Source organism: Astatotilapia calliptera, chromosome 5, assembly GCF_964374335.1.
Source record: "Astatotilapia calliptera chromosome 5, fAstCal68.1, whole genome shotgun sequence".
Taxonomy (NCBI): Eukaryota; Metazoa; Chordata; class Actinopteri; order Cichliformes; family Cichlidae; genus Astatotilapia; species Astatotilapia calliptera.
This window is the reverse complement of record NC_137426.1, coordinates 10,905,691-10,925,491: the sequence shown is the minus strand read 5'-3', so window position 1 is coordinate 10,925,491 and position 19,801 is coordinate 10,905,691. Positions and strand designations below refer to the sequence as shown.

Below are 19,801 nucleotides of genomic sequence, written 5' to 3'. Positions count from 1 at the left end.
AAAGTCCTTGTCAAAGCAAGTCTCACCACTGTCAGTAAGTCCAATTTAAAAAAATAATAATAATAATCTTCAAATTTCAAATTACTTGAAAGCCAACTCAAGTCAAAACTTTGCGATATTCAAAATTTAGAGATGACAATTCAAATTTTTACTCGTATCTGCCTGGCAGAAACAATCTTCTTTATAAGGAAATAGGAGCCTTTGGTGGAGTGTTTTTATGCAGTGGTTTTGTTAGTCTGACCACCTTGACGTAGCCAACGAACTAAACGAACTTGACACCCCTACACTAGAGGGCGTTTGAGCGGGCTGTGTGCCTGTGAGATGAGTTCAGGGCAAAATTTACCCACTACGAAAGGAAACTTCGCGAGATTTCTGTGATGGCTAACGATAACTAGCCTGCTGTGTCAAACCACAGTGACACCGGTCGTGGTGATCCACCTTACAGATGCAGACGCTTGTTTTGATACTCCAAGTCATAGAGAGGAAATCACAAAGCTAACCGAGGACAGAAAGGTGCTGTCTGTCGACTTCAAACACTCCCACCTGGCCCTTGGACTGTCCGCGACTCTCGTCCTTTAATCGCTCAGGTCAGTCGGCATTACGTTCAGCATCCTGCCAGCAGTCTGGGTTAGCTAGCTAGGCTAGCCGCAGTCACCACGGGAGGTCCATGAGTTTCCGTCTGATCTGAGCAATATGCTGAGTATGCACCGGTGCCTTTAGCAAAATAAGTATGAAAAAGAGTCAATAAACTTGCTGCAAGCGTGTAAATTTATAATGCCACCCTGACATGAGTGTTCCGTAGCCGTTCGCTGCGCTAACGTTGCAGATAGTCCAGCTAATGCACACGCTAACTGATGGGGACTGAGCTAACAGCAAGTGTGCTAGGTTTCAAGAAGCAGGTTGTTTGGTGCCCTCCGAGCTTCGTCAGCAGCTCAAGTGACAGTCACAAGAAGTAGTTTAGAAACGTAGACGAGGTTAATGACCGGCAGCCAACCGCTGGCGAACTAACTCCTGTCAGTGTCAGTAATGTCTCAATAAATATTGCGTTATTGATTTAATCTTTCTTCATCGTCTTCTTTGCTCTGGGTCCTGTCATCAGCAACACATGGGCCTTCTCTGTTACTACAGAAATTTAGATGTGCCCTGTTGTCCCAGTTACGAGTCTTAACTTGCCTTTAATCTCAGAATATTATGGGGAGCATAATTAAGCTGATTACTCACATCCACCTATGATTGTAACTGGGTGGCTCTTTGCAGGAGTGTCTTTTCAAGCTCAATACAGAGAGTCATGTTCCGGATGACGTCGTCATGTGGATGTCTTGTCAGTGTGCATTTTCTATATATATCTGTATAAGACCCCAAGATACTTAAACTCATTCACTGGGGGCAGCAGTTCATCCCTGACCTGGAGTGGGAACTCCACTCTTTCCTGGTTGAGAACAAGCTCCAGCTGAAAGAATGAGATAGATACAAGTGGTGGGAATGAGATTTCTCCAAAGGGTGGCTGGGTGAGAATTTTGGTCATTTGGGAGGGACTCAAAGAAGAGCCATTACTCTACACATCGAAAGGAGGAAGCTAAGGTCTTCTGGGCATGTCCTACTGGGATAACACTTTGGTGTTCAGGGCCAGTAAAGCTAGCAATGTCTTGTTGTGTGAGACTGAGGTCTAGGTTTCTTTGCTTAGGCTGCAGCCTCTATCACCTAACTCCTAACAAGTGGTGATGGATGGATGGGCTTATACATTAGAGTAGGGGAGGAACAACTCTCCAAATCCATGCTTTAGGTCGTTCCTAGGTTTGTTTGTTTTTTTAAAAGCTCAGACAGATTATCATAGTTATGGGCTCATCTATCTGCTCCTGCAAAGACACAAGGAAACTTACAACTATGGCATCTATTACATATACGCTTATATAAGTTTTTTTTTCCATGTAAAAGCACTGCTTGTACTGTAAAGCAAAAAAATATAAACCTTAAGGAGTCTAAACAAAGCCACATTTAAAAGTGTGTTTTTTCGCCAAACCAACAACTCGCAGGCAGTTTAAATTCAGTGGGCACAGAGATGCCTGACAGGCTGTTGAGGCATCTCTGCTGTTCTTAGTTAATTTTTATAACATCCTGAATATTTGCAAAAAGGAAAATTTTCTTTGTCTAGCACTGACAGAAGTGTTAAATAGTCTGTATGTACTAGGAAAATGTTGAATCCATAATTGTGCACCTTTTTTCTTCACATGTGATGTAACAGCGTGCAGTTAACTTCCCTGGAAGTCCAGTCTGGTTATGTTAGTGCTGCTGCTGCTGCTCCACCATGTCCGTTGCCTAAAACCTGCAGTCTTGCTGTGAACTTGTGCTATCAGCATTAGCATTCAGGGCCTGCATCACAGAGACTTAGTCAGAGTTTTGTCTCTATTGATCTGCTAATGGCTCTTTTCTCCATATTGAAACTGTCAGTTAACGTTGATTGTACATCGATATAATTGATCAGCTGATTAACCCAAACATCTGCTGTCACATTTTAAACTTTACCCCGGTATTTTTAAAACAATAATACATGAGCCTATTTGGCTTTGTGGTAATTAATCTAGGTTTATAAAACACGAATAACAGAAATGGGTGAAGTGTAAAAGAGCTTTTTGTCATCGTGCCCACTCATCTGACAGAGACAGGATCATGGGGAGGGGGCGCAAACCCTCCTTTATTATACTGATGCATTTCCACTTGTTGCCTTAGCAGTGGTTAAACATGGCATCAGACTTGCATTCTTTAACCAGTCTTGAGCATGTCTATGTGGGTGTTACAGGAGCTGCAGATATCTGCATTGCACTTTCACTTTCAAGAGTATTGCATCCACATTTCCATAGTGCAACAGGGCTATAGAGGTATTTGGGAGGTTGGTTGTTTAGGCTTTTGACAGCTCACTTTGCAGGAGCCTTTGTCTGACTTTATGCTAAAACTAGGGCATAGTAAGTGTTTCATTTGCCTAAAATAGGTAAATGTTCACTAAAATTATTCAAGCAGGAAAAAAAAAATCTATGCCATCAATAACAGTTGCAGTTGGTCATGCAGTATTCCCATGTGGCTCTTGGTATTAGTGAAGTGAATTTGTTTTTTTTAATTTTAGTTAAAAAAAAGTATGTTTTTTTTTAACTTTTAGCTGTTTTCAAGTTTTAGCTTTTCCAATTGAAGGATTTGTTAGAGAAAGTTCTTAAGCACCAGATTTAACATTGATGTATAACAAGTAGCCTAGAAGAATAATTATAAAATAATTATAAAATAATAATAATTTTTAGTTGTAGCCTCTGAAATTGGTTTTTGGGATTTTAGGAGCTGCATTCTTTTTTCTTTTTGCTGAGATATTTCCACAGGGCAGTTTTATGATGTTGGGTTTTTCTTCTTAGGCATCATCCGGCCTCACTGTGGATCTTTAGCCCCTCGGACAGGGCAGTGGCAGTGGCAGAGGTAGAGCCATCAGGGACCAGACCAGCAGGAAGCAGGGCTTCATGAGCGCCACGGGGCAGCAGCAAGGGGGGGGTCTGCGTACTCGCCGAGGCCTTAGCCGGGACAAAGACCCCGGGCACGGCATGGGCATGGAGGCAACCTGCTGGCTGTCCCCTGGAGTCCTGCGCAGGCTGATTGAGTTGCCCTCACCCCCCCTGTCTCGACACCAACTCAAGAGACTGGAGGAGCACAGGTAATGCAGGTTTCTGCTGTGTATGCTGAACTCAGGAAAACAAAGTGTTAGTAAGTGGAGTGAAAAGACAGTGACATGTGGGAAATCTATTTTATGTCAAATGTGTACTGTTGCATTACTGGATGCTTGTATTAAAAACGAGAAAAGATTTCAAATAAGGAGGTGAGCGTTTCTACAGCAATCCCTGTGAGCTAAAAGCACATGCTCAGTTTTTTGTTCTACTCTTGGCTGTGTATGATTTCAAACAGAGGGTGTAGTCATAATATGATCATCTCATGCACACAGGTGCAGTGTTCAAATCCTTTTGTGAGGGGCACCCAGTCAGAAGAGGGCTGACACTGAGTCACGAGATGCTCCTCTACACCAAATATTAAAAAAGTGTGGCAGCGTTTTTTAACTTCACAGGTTGCCTTTTAACAGTCTGAAGAGAATGGAGCTGAGTCCTCAGCCCTTGTCTACAATATCAGTTTCCAGTTCATATTTATAGCTAGCATAGTGACTCAAATTGTAATAATTTTCTGTAGAGACTTTAGCTTCAGGTCTGTGTTTGTGGTCTCCACAGCATGAAACACGACTTGCCTGCACCAAGTGTTCTCACAGACTTGTTTCAACGTGAAAAAAAAAAAAATGAAATGATTCCCACAGCCACTCAGATACAATACCTCCTAAATTAAACCCGATTCCTCCAGGAAAATTTGTGACTTAAGCTTATATTTGTCAAGATTTGTGCTAGCGCTCTCTATTATTGAAATATGTTATTCAAAAATAGTGTTACATTAATGGATAACAGATATACGTAGTTATTATGATTGGTTTAGGAAAAAAACTGCTGGTATGTCAGGATTGACGAGCTATGTTACTGTTAACAGATCAGGCCTGTAGCAGCTTGTGCTAAGTTTTTTTTTTCCCTTCCCTTCTTCGTGTTTCCCTCTCAGACTCACCGGTCGGGTTGAGTCACACCTCGAGTTGAGTCAAAAACCTTATTATCACTTTCAGTTTAATTTAAGGTCAAATAATGCATCAGAAGTGAAAACATATTCTTCCTAATTAAAACGGAAGTCATTTCAAAATTAAAAAAAAGTTCAACAAAAGTACTTGTTTGAATTTAAGAACTTAATCCAAATAAGTTAACAACATTGTTTGAGTTTAACCACAGAGTTCTGGTGAACTGTTATTTTGAAGCCATTAGTCTTGTCTGAGACTAATGAGCTAGCAAAACCGACATCTTCATTATCATCTTTAGTGTTTCCATCAGGATGTTACAAGCTCGATGGGGTGAAATTGATCCCCTCTTGGGCCTAAGCAGCTGGGATTTTATTTATTTTTAAGATGTTAAATTAGGGTGTTAAGATAAATTGGCTAATGATACTGTTAACTGGATTTACACATATAATAGCAGTCTTAAAGAAGCAGCCACAGTGTGTTATCTAAAATGTGTAGGAGGTGACACGGTGCTGGAATTTCTTGCAGTGACGTGATTAAGAACATTAAAAATCCATCCAAATGGAGTTTAAGGTAATGTTTTTATTGTCTGTGAAGGTTCTCAGTCATCCAGGTCATCGTAGTCAAAGGAGCTTACAAAGAAAAGTGTCTGGACTTCTTTAAGTTGCTTGAAGACGTTTCACCTCTCATCCGAGAAGCTTCTTCAGTTCTGTTTCTATTATTAAATCTGAAAACAGCTTAAACATTTTAACATTTAAAGGACTGGCCACTAGCCACCTCTGAATTCAGAGGACTTATGGTTATTGGTTTAAAGTTTTTAATGATGCTATTTGATGTCTATGGTATTTACCTATGAAGGGTTTTTGTTATGTTTGTCTGAAAGGTACTATAGAAATGAAATTGTACTTTTAAGTCTTTTTAGAATGTATTTAGTTATAATTTAGAGCACAAGCTGAGAAAAGTAGGTGAACCCTTCAGTTTATAACTCACAGAACCTCCTTTAGCAGCACCAAACTTGAAGTATTCCCACAAGCTGCTAATGAGACTTAAACAAGCACGAGGAGGACTTACGGACAAGTCCTCACTGGAAAACTGTTTCAGTTCATAAATATTTTTGTATCCTCTGTTTTGTGTCTGTAACTGTGAATGAGATGAAGATCACAAGACATTTTAAGTAATTAAAACAGAAATCTTTGCAAGAAAAAGTTTGTGAACCTTTGAGAGGAACAAATCTTCCAACTTTTAACCGTCCGAGACTAATGTAAAATTGTAACAAATATTCATGTATTTGACGAAACACCTATGTACTAAAGCAAAATGTTTTAGATCAACCATAAGCCATATAATGTAGCGTCCCATTTGTCTGGATGAGATTTTTGTGTTTTGTTCTCGTGCTGATTGGAACATTAACCTTCATTGAGTACTTTGATGATAACTCTTCATTGCAGCTCACAAACTCAAGAAACTCTAGCTGTAATTCTGTTTCTACAGCTTGGTGAGATATATTTAAACACAGTTAATAATTGTCAAGCCCTCGTAAAAGTCGGTAAACATTCATATCTGTCGCTCCTCTGTATCTCAACTGCTGCCACCTGTTGCCCATCCCTGCAGGTACAGCAGTGCTGGACGCTCCCTGCTGGAGCCTTTAATGCAGCGCTACTGGGAATGGCTGGTAGGACGTGTCCCTTCCTGGATTGCACCCAATCTCATCACCATCATTGGCCTGGCCACCAACCTCTTCACCACCCTCGTGCTCGTCTACTACTGCCCAACTGCCACTGAGCAGGTTAGCCGATAATCTTAAAGAGGATGAGGTCCATAGCTACAGCGCTACTGTTATTGTTATTTTCTGTCAGTGTTTTATATTAAAACATAACCAGATATGAAAGTGGTAAGATTAGGTCATAGAAGCTGCTGGAAGGCTTTTAATGTGAAGCATCAGAAGAGCTCGGAGAAAGAAAAGTGTAATAAGAAAATCATCAGTTAACTCATGATTGAAAGCAGTGTTGGTAAAGATGCTTTTAGATTGGTATATAAAAGAAAAACATTGGCACTGTGGTGTTGTCTGTGTGTTTGTGCACATTTAAGCCTCAGTGTTGCTTTTTTGGAGGCAGAAATGATGTTAATTGAACACAGGATGGAGAGAACTTTCAAAAAAAACAACAGAAAAATAATATAAATGTGCTTATTAATTCTATAAAGTTGGACATTTTAACATGGGAATCTATGGGGTTGATGAAGTTTGAGGGTCAGCCTCAAGTGGCCATTAGAGGGACTGCAGTCTTTTTTGTTCTTGGTGTTAACTTTGCTGTTCAGATGCTGAGGTTGCTGCTTGGTCACGATTTCATTTTTTTTGTGGAAGTTATAAATGGTTATCAATATCAATCTTATTAAACAGGCTAATAAGTATTAAATGCATGTTTTGAATAAAGTCACTTTGAGCTGACTTAATTTGTTGACAAAGAGTCAGGATGAATGAATCAAATCATAAAGACATGTCACTTGCTCTGGCTTATATCCATGTAGACAGCTTTGTAATGATCTTTTAGTCTTTGTAATGCTAACCCATTGGACTGTAACTGTATTTAATTTCCACTGAAAACATCCTGGTTGGTCTGGAGAGTCCACATACCTGAATACCAGTGATTTTCCTTTAGAACTACCTTCAACCTCCAACAAAAACTGTTGACTTTCATATGTGAGCTCTTAGGACTCAAATATATGAGAGCTTCTTTAATTACTTCAGCTACCGTATATATTTTTTTTAATCTGGTGATATTTATTTGGGTGACAGAGGGGAGTAAAAAGGCAACTGACGTTCTTGCAGCCAGCACTGACATGTTGCTGCTGCTTTTGTCATCTGTGGGTGTTTCAGCTACATTAAAATATCAAATCTCACAATGAGGGGGGAAAAAGTGAGAGTATTTCTGTCTGCTGTTACATTAGAAACTGCACAGGTGCTTTTGTTTCTCCAGTTTCCTTAAGGTTTAATAAATTATTCTGATTCTGATTTGAGTGCGTTTGTCTGTAAAGACTTGAATGAGAGCGACAAGTGAGGCATTTTACACACATGTAATAATAGACTGAGCTGGATGAGTTACTACAACTACAAGCCTAAAGGCAAAAAATTTTAATGACTGTTCAGATGATCTCCGTTCATTTCCACTCACTTAATTAATCTACATCATTCATTCATCATTGTATGTGAACAAGGCCTCACACTGAAGCCTTTACTTCATAGTAGGAACTAAACTCCCCACCCAGTTCCTCTTTCACCAGCACCACAGTACTCATTATGAAAGGTGTTGGCACAACCCTAACAATTGCAGTCTCTGTGTTTATGTATGTTAATGAGGTGAAAGAAACCATCATGTTCATGCTGCCCAATCCTCCACCAGCCACGGCATGTAAAATTTGCCTTAGACCGCACCTGTTCGTGAGCATCACCATAGAGTGACCTCTTCTTCATGTGATTATTTGTGTTTTTTGCTCCAGGCTCCTCTCTGGGCATACCTGTTGTGCGCGGTGGGTCTGTTTATCTACCAGTCGTTGGACGCCATCGACGGGAAGCAGGCCAGACGCACTAACAGCAGCTCTCCGCTGGGTGAGCTGTTTGACCACGGCTGTGACTCCCTCTCCACCGGTCAGTTTACATCCTGTTTGATTCTGTGTTTCAGAAAATCTGAAGCTCAGTGAACAATCTGTGTGTTTTTTCTCTGCAGTGTTTGTGGTGTTGGGAACCAGTATAGCAGCGCAGCTGGGCACCAACCCAGACTGGATGTTCTTCTGCTGCTTCGCCGGGATGTTTATGTTCTACTGTGCACACTGGCAAACATATGTGTCAGGAACGCTGCGCTTTGGGATGTGAGTCAATAAAAACTGCGTATTTTCCTTTTCTTTAAGAGAACAGTTTGCAGCCGTTTTTCTTATCTGTCAACACACGTAGTCGTCTTAAGACCAGTCTGTTTCATTTCTGATTTCACAGCAGTTCTTACTGATGCTTCACTGTGCTGAGTTTGTTAAAGAATTGATTAATATCTCATCACCACACACCATTAGTACCTGTTGCTTTGAAGACCTTTGTCTCTATCTGTGGTGGAAAGTAAGACAATGACAGATTTCTTCTGATCTCCACAGTGAGCAGTTGTGCGTGGGTTGTGTCTCAGTAAGCTAACATTTTATTTGTACGCCTCAGCCGTAAAAGGCTGATGGGGTATTGTTGTCCACCCATCGTGCGGGTGGACGTAAATTTGTGAATGTAACTCGAGAACAAGGCGATGCTGGAGCTTCAAATTGATATCGTAGGTGCACCTACTAAAAATCTTGGATGAGTTTAAATTTCAGTGACCTCGACCTTAAGGTCAAGTTTTCTGAAAATCCTGCGAGTACGATAACTTGAGAACAAGGTGATGAAGGATTTTGAAATTGATATCATCGGTTTATCTACAGGGAGGCTAAGTACTGTTTATTTATGGGGGGGTTTAAATATGCAACCACTTTGCAATATGCAATCACAGCCTCACTGCTGTTCATGAAATACATTTTTGGTCTATTGATTCTTACTTCTGGGTGCAAATGTTCCTTTTCTGTTTTTTTTGTTTTGTTTTGTTTTTTTCATTTTACATTTTTTGTCAGTCTCATTTCTTCCGTCATGTCTATCTACATAGACTCGCTCTATGTAGGATTTAAAGGATTAATAAATGTCCACATCTGGAGGCTGGAGTAGTTCAAAGTTCAGACGATTACCTCAAAACATTTGTGCTGTTTTAATGGTGTTCATAATTATTTAAAAAAAAAAAAAATACTCTGCTAGGTTTAGGCACTACTTCCTGACAGGACAACTCATGGCCATGAACTTGATTTACTTGAGTTTCTGTAACTATTCCATGTTTTGCCATGAAGCCAGGCCAATTTTACAGTTATGCAAAATTTTAAACTGAAAGCAATAAAGGCTGCTGAAGTTAGCACAGCTAGCATTAGCCCCACTTTGTGTATTCTGGCATTTTATATGCGTAATATTACGCACGACACAAATGGCCGCACAATTCATAGGATTTTATTACCAAAGGATGTTGTTAAGTCTCAAATGGTACTTAAACACACACATAGAGTCTGTAGAGTCTGTTTAATTCAATCTGTTAGGTTTCAGATGTTTTTCTGGCTGTTAAACTAGTCAACTAGTCTGAGTTTTTTATTATTAGTAGTAAATTGCTCAGTTTGTCAGCCATTAATCTCTGATTTTTATTACAAATGAGGGTGACATAAAATTTTTATGGTGACTGACTTAAGAATTGAAAACCCTGAAAAGTTCTAGTTGTTTACTTGACCTTTATGTGCGCTCTCACTTTTATTGAACTCTTTCTGTATAAATATAAACACTGATTTTTCTTTGAACACAAATATTAGTTTGATGTGATTTATTTTTAAAGCCAGCATCTTCATATTAGGCAGAATGGACTATTAGTATAGAAAGAATGTCGTCATTTTGAATCACCTTCTGACTTTACATACTGAAACCTGTGAGAATCAGAATCAGAATACTTTATTGATCCCTGGGGGAAATAATTTTTTTTGTTACCCAAAAAAAAAAAAGTTTGTTAAAGAATTGATTAATATCTCATCACCGCACACCATTAGTACCTGTTGCTTTGAAGACCTTTGTCTCTATCTGTGGTGGAAGGTAGTCATAAACAGGTTTTTCAGGAATTCAGTCCAAAGCTTTGAAAAAGTTAATAAAAGGTGCAGCGAGTTAATTAGACCTGAGGTTTAGTCTTGTCATTAGATCGCAGCATTTACAAGTTCAGGTGACCCGCAGTAAATGTGGATGTGTTCTGTGTGTAGATTTGATATAACAGAGGTGCAGCTCTGTCTAGCAGGATTACAGATGCTCACAGCCACTGTGGGTCCCTGCCTGTGGAACGTGATGGTAAACTTTCTGGCTGCTGCCTGCATGGCTCGCTGTTGTCCGCTTCCACAGTGAACTCTGACCTGCATGGAGTCACATGGTCAGATCAGCTCGTACTCATTTCTGCTTGAAGGTGCGGTCAGTAAAATATGGCTCTGAGTAGCATCAGCTGAAGCAATTGGGCAGCTAGCTTTCATCTGTTAAATATAACATTTATAAGATTTTAGTTTCAAACTTTTGTTAAGAAGGACTTTATGCGTTTACATTTTTATAAACTAAATATTTTGATTAGAGGCCATAACAGAGCCTCCACCTGGTTTTACAGAGTGGCTGTACACGCTCTCTGTTGTACCTCTCTCTTCATGTCAACCGTAACATATGGGCAATGAACCAAAACTTTAAAACTTGGACTTATCACTCTAAGACCCGTTCCCACTGATTTTCAGCCAATGACGTGTGTAATTAGGTATATGTCAGTCTAAGAATGGCTTGACAGCCACCTTTCCACTGAGACTATTTTTAATGAAGCAGTATAAGAGTGTATTAACTGAAGGCGCCAAATGCATCTCTCTTTAATGGGGTTTTTTCGCCTCTTAAGAATATGACTTTCAGATCCTGTCTGTCTGCTCTACACAGGTTTTTTTTTTTGGGGGGTTGTTTTTTTTAGTCTTCCCACGTCGTCTTTTGTACTCAGTTTAGTTTCCTCAAAATCTTTAAAGACACACTGCACACCAAGCTGACAGATGCCAATTTATTCAGCTAACAGCTCTTTGGGTATAAACATAACATGCTTTTTGCAACAGGCTGCTAGTCACAAAGTCTCTGTTATGTGTAGACAAAACATTGGTTTAGCTCTTGAGTTGGGTGCCTTTATCCTGTAATGATTCATAGGTCAGTCTTCAGTAGCTTAAAAAAACAAATAAAAGAAAGTCCTGGAAATGGTCAGGTGGAAGGACTTGACTGAAAATGAATGGAAAAAGCAGCCAATGTCAAGAGGAAAAACTTTGAAAGACCCTCAGAAAACTTGTAGAATTACTGCTCAACATCGCTTACAAAAAAATTTAATCTGGCTTCTTGGAAGCAAAGCATGAACGAATGAGTGGTGGCTTCAGACTTTCGAACAGTGCTCTATATCCCAAGACAGACTGTCAGCTTTGGAGCCAATAATAAATGAAAACATGTTATCAGATGGTTTTCATAATCAAAATATAAGACAAACTTCGGCTGTCACCATGATCACAGCAAGAAGCAGATAAGGTGGAAACGAGCAGCAGAGGAACTGCAGCCTTGCTCGGGTATTGTCTACATGCATCAAACCTGATGTCCTAGTGACGTTTACTAGACCCATGTCACAGTTTGCCCTGCAGTAAACTTGCTCAAGTCAAAGAGATCAGGGGAGTGACTCACTCTGCTGACAAAACTCGTCCTTTTGTTGACCGAGCCAGTGAAATATTACTGATCGCACCTTTTAACCTCCAAATCAAACGTGTCGAGCAGAAGAGCGGGCTCCGTGTCCGGCAGCTTGTTGTGGAGGAATGCTGCAGGATGACTGTGTGCTGTTATACGTCACTAATCCTCACCGTAAACTCTCTGCTTTCTCCTCCCACTCAGCATTGATGTGACTGAGGTGCAAATCTTCATTATAATCGTGTATTTGCTGGCCGCCGTGGGAGGATCTGCTTTTTGGCAGTCACTGGTAATTCTGATTGATCTTAATCTGAAGAAATTGGAACCAATGACAGTGAGACTGTAATGTCATGACGTTTAACTTGATCATTTCACAGTAATGCTGCTCTAACAGTCATGTTTGAACTGTTTTACTGTAATTGTTATAAGTAAGTGCCTTTTAGTAGTCTCTAACATTAGTCATGGTTGTTTAAATGAGGGTGGTGTAGTGAATGTGCTCTCAAAGTACAAAAATGCAAATTTTCTGTCTGATCAGGATTTGTTTTGATGACTTTGTGTTGCATAAAAGCATCTAAGATTTCCATGTCAATGTCTCGAATTCCAGATTCCGATCCTAAATATCCAGATGAAAATGATTCCTGCCATCTGCACTTTGTTAGGAGCCATCTTCTCCTGCACCAATTATTTCAGAGTTATTTTCACAGGAGGTGTGGGCAAAAACGGATCCACGATAGCAGTAAGCCCTCAGTGTCCTGTCCTGGTTTGTAATGCCTCTTTTTGACTGATGCGCTGCACAGCTCTGCCCTGGTACCTTATGAGAACCGCCCAGTGTTTTGACCAGCTTGACAGCCTATTTTTACATAGCAGATGAAGGGGTAATTTACACACGGGGGGAACTTGATCTGCAGGCTGTGTCTTATGTAGCAGAGTACGTACAGCTGAAACCTATGTTAATGGATATCTGTAAAAAAAGAGCAGAATAAAGTTTCATTTCCGTTCAGAATAAAAGCATTGTTAGGCTAGCTTTAGTTTGTGTTACAGTTTTTTGTACCTGAGCAGCTCCTCTGTCAGTTTCCACTGATATTAATTGTCTTTTTCTCCTCCCTTGTCTTGCAGGGAACCAGTGTCCTCTCTCCAGTCTTACATATTGGTTCAGTCATAATTTTGGCGATGATGATATACAAAAAGTCTGCTGTCCAGCTCTTTGAAAATCATCCATGTCTTTATATCCTGGCATTTGGCTTTGTCTCGGCCAAAATCACCAATAAATTAGTTGTAAGTCAAACATACTTTTTTTTCCTCTCTTTATAATCATCATTAGTTTATATTTACTGAATTATGGTTGCGCTTTGTGTTTTTCACGGTTGTTATTCCTGATATCCTGCATAAAGATAGTCTGGAGAGGATGAACGATGCTCAGTGTTCAAGAAGGGTTTTAACATTTTGCAAGTTTTACTTGTGAGCATCAAAGGTGTGATTAGCCTAGCTTAGCATAAAGACTGAAAGTAGGATAAAACTGTTTGAATAGTTCCATCAACAAACCAAAAAAAGCTTATGTTTTTCACTTTGTAAACCTCATGCATGAGGTAGCTAACGTGCATATTTAATTGTTTCAGCTTTACTTCAGCTTATCAATGAAATAATAATTATTGGGAAAGGATTCCTGAAAAAGCATAGACGCTGACAAACTTAGCTATTTTTCCTAAGCCAGCTGAGAGACATGATCTCTCCAGGCTATCCTGGCTCTGCCCTGGTGTCTCTTCTCTGTTCAACATGTCGAAACGCCACACCTAACTCCTTTTGGTGTTGAGGATTAGTGGCTCTACTCTGAGCCTTTCCCAAATAACCAAACTCCTTTATCTCTGAGGGCCCAGACAATGAGGAAGCTAATTTCCACCACTTGTTTTAGTGTGTAATTCTTTCCGTCACTACCCACAGCTCATAGCCGTACGTAAGGACAAAGACTGCCAACCAGTAAAACTGCTTCCAGGTTTTTGGTACAGCATCCAAAACACTGCAGACACTGCAGGAGGATAAAAACAGGATTGTTTGTTTCTCTAATTTACACTGTTGGCTTTTCAGCCGCTTTCCATCAACAATCACGACACACGGTTGAAACTTAACATTAAAACTCAACATTTGACTCTCAGTTTAATTTATTGGTTGCTGACATTGTTGCCAACAGCAGCAAAAGGGACTCCGATCCAGGCAGGAGGCTTTGGCGTGAACTTTGCATGTTGTCTCCTCGTTCTCACCCAGGTTTTCTACTGGACCTTGAGTTTCTGCTGGCATTAAAAAACATGTTTGTTACTGCTCATCATAACAAAAAGTTATAAATACAGGTTTCAAAATAGAGATTCACAATAAGATTCACAAATGCCACAAATAATTATTCTAAAACCTGTTATTGTAAAAAATAAATAAATCTTTGGGGGGGGGGGGGGGGGGGATTCAAGAGTCTAAACATCCCCAGGAAGAGACTTCTGAACTGCTCATGTTTAAAACTGTCTTCCTTTCCTGCTCAAAGTGGAGAGATGCTGGATGAGAGGCATCTCTGAAGATGTTCACAGACTAAACTTTATAAAATTAGGACAGAGATGGGGTGGGAAAACTCCCCAATAATTTAAGATGCATGCAAGATTCATTAGGCGGGCCACCACATCAAACTGTAGCAGAGGAAGTTTGATGCAATTTATGTAGAAAACTGAAACTTCAAACAACTCCAGTGCCTTGCAGAGATGACTGTTTAATTGAAACTCTGTGTGTGTGTTTGTGTGTGATCTTTGTGTACAGGTAGCACATATGACAAAAAGTGAGATGCATCTCCACGATTTAGCCTTCCTGGGACCAGGACTACTGTTCCTGGATCAGTATTTCAATAGTTTTATTGATGAGTACCTGGTGCTCTGGATTGCACTGGTAAGTACGCACGATGCCAAGTTTGGATAAATGTGGTCATGACATTTTTACTTTGAAAAGCTGGAAAATCACAGAGGTAACTAATAATATGAGTGACGGATGTGTTCCATTTAGCTGGGTCATGTCCGGAATTCAGTGTTTATATCTTTGTGTTTTTCCTACTCTGATAGTCACAGTGTCACCTTCAGTCAGTTATTGTTGCTGTTTAATCCATAATCGTTACACCTTCATACTGATGGTGTCTGTGCTGTATGGAAGCCCATTGTTGCCTGTAAAGGTACGAAGCAATAAGTGAAATTGGTGTTCAGTGCGAAAACCCTGCTTCAGCCTGCACCACCAGGCAGTGTTATAAATGAACAATGATGTTATTTCTAAATTAGCCCAAACATTTATGCTTGTTAACAAGGACAAACCACATCACTTAATGAATTGCTGGCATACTTCAATCATCCCTAGAAACAAAACGTAAGTCCGTAAAATTAAATATATATAAATTTACAGTTTAAAATAAACCAATTTTGTCCTTCAAGACAAAAAAACAAGTAGAAACAGATTTGTATCCGATGGACCCAAGCAGATATTTTTTATATATTTATAATTTTGGTTGCATTTGTTATTGCAGCTCTGTTTAAAAATAAATAAATAAATAAATTTTAAAAATGTGGTAATAGTGGGCTAATAAGGTGAAAACAAGAAGGTCATAACACATAAATGCTAAGTTATTACCAATTAAATGCTTGAGTAAAAGCCAACTAATCGTCTTGTATCAAGTGGTTTTAGCTGAGCAATGTTACACTGAAGTTTGTGATTTATTTTATTTTTTTTATTTTTATTTTTTTTTAATAAGGTGTCAGAAACTGGGGGGATAGTGTGGAAACATGCATGATTTTGAGGAAACCAATTAGTAATGAGTATCGTCTTTAAAATCTTTTAGAATAAAATGGAAACATCTGTCCATTTAATTTTCTTGTATGCTGGCTTTAAAGTGGTATTAATTCATAATAATGACAAAGTATTGATTGGTGTTTCAACATATTAGGAGACTATTACTGTGTTATAATGCTGGAATTAGTCCTGCCATATGTCCCCAGCATTCGTCACAACACACAGTATGCATGGCCAATATACCAGTATCAGTGTTATACCACTGTTACCTGTTGGTTTTGCTTCATAGCCATACATTTGCTGTGTAATATTACTCAGCTAAACCCAGTGCTGATACAAGATATTACTTAATTATTTACATATTATGTGGTAAATAAGTTTTAATAAGTTGCAGGTTCTGAATTATCTTCTTGTTTTCTCCTTATGACAACACTGCTGCTGAGCTATCATAAAAAGTGCTACCATGATTTATCAAAGGGTCGTACGGGCGCATGCTGGAATATCTTAAACTTGTCTTAATTGGCCAGCCCATATATCACTATCTAGTTTTCATTTTCTTGGCATCAGTGGGTTTCCGCAGTGTGTTAAGCTCCTGTTTTTCTGCTTTTAAAGAGTGACCTTGTTTCCTTCTCTCCCGCAGATCCTTTCCTTGTTTGACTTGGTGCGTTACTGTGTCAGTGTTTGCAACCAGATTGCCTGCCATCTTCACATTTTTGTTTTCAAAATCAAGCCTTGTTCAGTCCTCGGCTCAGCTCCTCACTGAGGACACGCCGGCCATTACTGACTCTGCACCCTTCCTGTTAGCTGCACTCACCTTTTCTTCCCTCTGTTTTCCACGTAGAGACGCAAGGGGGGGTGACGTGGTGTAAACTGTGTGCTTCTGCCAACTGAATGTCAGGACAAATAATATATATTAAGATACTGGAATATTACTGTCATTGTCTGTTTTTCACCAGTGCAGAATTACATTTATACCAGTTTCATTTTCTGCTCCAGTACTAAGAAATCTTCTGACAAACTTACGGTTGCAAAGAGCAGATATTTCAGGAGAGTACAGGTGCTACTCAGTATGCTCAACGAGAGAAACTTACAGCGTGTTTTAACTGTTCACGTGCAAGAAAATGTATAGGAACCGAATCGTTCTCTTTGCTTTTCATGATTATAATTTTTGTAACTTTACCTTTTTGCTATTGTAAATACCAAACTGTTACACTGTCTGTGCTTTCTTTTAAGTTAAAAATCCTATTTTGACACATTTATTTAACCTTCCTTCATGTGTATGATTTTTAAAGACACTCCATCCCCTACACAAAAACAGTGCAGCTGTTTTACATCAGCAAAATGTGGTTTTGGAGGAAACCTGATGCCAGTGTTACTTCCTCTTTCTTTCTTTCTTTTCTGTTTAAAGCAAATCAGAACGTCCTTTTTGTACAAGCCTGCAAATTATTTCACTGCCACTTTCTTGGTTAAATTTGCACTTTGGATTTAGGTTCAGGTGAGAGTTTGGTTTGTTTGTTAAGCTCTTTGCTAATATAGTCATCATGAAGTTGGTACTTTTGTTACGGGGTATAGGCTTTCTTTTATTTATATTGTAAACGTAAAGGGGGCTGTGGACGAAGGCAAAAGGTCATTTAGTGTGCTGTAGTGAAAGGTCCGTCAGCTCCTTTTGACCTCATGTACGAATGAACTCAAATTTCTCATTTTTCAGTTGATGAGAGCAAAGATCAAAACATCTACAGGTGGAGTGAAGCAGTAGACTTATTTCATCCAACTCTGTTACTGATCTCTGCTTTATTTATTGGTGTTTTTTGTTTATTCGTTTTGTTTTTAAGTGTCAAATTCCACAATGATAAGAAAAATAATCCGCCTGCTTCTTTGTTTTTGTTTATTTTTCTGAAACATTTTATCCTGTGTACTTTTTGCAAAAAAGTCAGGTTGAAATTGGTATTGTTTTGAAAAGCAGATTAACATGCATTTTGCGCTCTATATTAGATGCATTCCCTGCAGCATGTCAAAATAAAACTGCACTCCATGTGTGTTCCAGTAGTGCAACGGTTTAGCTCATTTTTAATGATTTATCTGGCTTTGAGACATAGACTATGCTTGTTAGTAGGTCGGTTAAATTTCCCTTTCACTGTATTTGTCAAAGAACAGTTTTGAATAACAGAAAATGTGAAAATGAAACATACACATGAAAAATGGTCCTTCGTGTGTTGCAGCTACTTTACTGAATCACTGCTGTGTGTTCAGTGTTACCATCCGCCTGCACAGTACATCACGTTTCCTCCAAAACACACGCCTGCCTCAGCAGAACAGGTGCGCATGTGAGTGTGCGGGAGGTGAGGTCACCTGATGATGTCACGGGTTTTAAGGTGGTGACTGATTGAGTCAGATCAAACTTAATAAAAATGTGTTGATTTGAAATGTGGCTGCTGGTCGCTCTGCCTCCACATCGTCGTCGTCATCTGATGCTGTTACACCTCAAACCGAATGTGTTTATCGCTGCTGCTGCTGGAGAGGACCTGTAGTGACGGCCTGCATTCACGTGGAGCTCATGTTTGTCCTTAACAGCAGGGGTTAGCTTCTTGCTTTTACATTTTGTGCCTGTTTTATTTACTTTCTGTTGAATACTCCCATCTGCAGATACTGTGCTTTGCCTCTGCGCCGTGTTTGAAATGACCCACAATGCCAAATGTTGACTGAATTGAGAGGCTCTCAGTGTACATTGTCCTCCGAGCTGCGTCATTGTCTCAGCTGGATGAGTTCTTGTGCAGGGCAGCGGTGGTGGTGTTATCTGGATGAAAAGAGACTGATGGCCATTGATTCATATAAACAAAGCCTTCTACACACAAGTGTTAAAGGACCACTTCACCCAAAATCACACAAACCATTGTCCTCTAATGCCTTAAGATGAAATATTATGGCTCAGTGTATTGTGTTTTTATATCATGCAAATAAAGTCATTTTGAGTAAAGAGGTTTAATGAAAATAAAGGTTAAAAGAAAAACATTTGCGTGAGGGTAGAGTGCTTAAAGGTTTTGTGTATAATGTGATGGAAAATGGGAAAGTTGGAACACATATTTAAAGTCTTGACAGCTCATATAATGTATTTTTTAAGTTGTTATTCCCTTTTTGTCAGAAAATGTGAATATTATAATTAGACTAAATGGGAAATTAATGTAGAAGAAAAGCTTTAATATACTGAGACTAAAACTACAATAAATACTGAAAAGCAACACTGCTGGCAGAGGAAAGAATAGACTATAAAGGTGCTGAAAGAAGAAAATTTGCAATACTTTGAGAATGAAATTATATTCAGTGGATGTTTTCTAAAAAATACATTGAAAGTTTCTGCTGCGTAAAAAATGCTGGGCAATAAAAATAGTTTGGTATGGTAGAAAATAGGGAAAATAGCTATGAGTAGGTAAACTGCTTTAAGATATTTCTGGATTTAATCACTTCATAATGAAATGCCAATGTGTTTTTCAATGGTAAAGTAAAATTTAAAATATGGTAAAGACAAAAAAAATTAATTTTAAGTTTATTCATAATTGTAAAGAATAAAATCATTTTAACAATATCAGAATCTAGCTTCAGTTTTGGGGCAAAGTAAAACTAAGTTGATAAACAGAGAAAACCTTAATTTCTCTAATATTTCTGTTTTGCTTTGAAGGCATAAAGAAAAATTAAAATCTCAGAAAATTCTGAGGTGGTTTTGCGGTTTGGATGAAGTGCGTCTTGAAGAACACTGATGAGTCCATTTTTTGTTGATTAGTTTTTGACAGATTTTGTAGTTGTAAATTCTGCACGTTGTGCAATAAAGAATAGTACTGACTCAATGTCACATTTATTTTATCAGTAATATTCATTTTTATCCTTCTAAATTCTGCAGTTGGTGTCTGATCGTTGATGTAGGAGATGATGAGCTAATACGCATGTGTAGTATTCTGTTGTATAGTTTTGTACTGTAACTAGAGACTCTGAGAGATTCAGCATCAACACATATATAGTTCCTGATGTGAGGTCACATCTCTCATTGTTACCAGTAAAGGTTT

The 19,801-nt window shown here is 39.0% G+C and overlaps 1 protein-coding gene across 1 annotated transcript; it reads left to right on the top strand.

Moving 5' to 3' along the window:
• Positions 1–411: 411 nt before the first annotated feature.
• On the top strand, positions 412–17,792 carry cept1b (choline/ethanolamine phosphotransferase 1b). The gene is made up of 10 exons (XM_026167206.2): positions 412–587; positions 3,396–3,688; positions 6,242–6,416; positions 8,126–8,273; positions 8,353–8,494; positions 12,147–12,231; positions 12,547–12,678; positions 13,059–13,217; positions 14,736–14,861; positions 16,387–17,792. The coding sequence occupies exons 2-10, from the start codon at positions 3,498–3,500 to the stop codon at positions 16,507–16,509; spliced, it is 1,281 nt and encodes a 426-aa protein (XP_026022991.1). The 5' UTR covers positions 412–587; positions 3,396–3,497; the 3' UTR covers positions 16,510–17,792.
• The last annotated feature ends 2,009 nt before the right edge of the window (positions 17,793–19,801 follow it).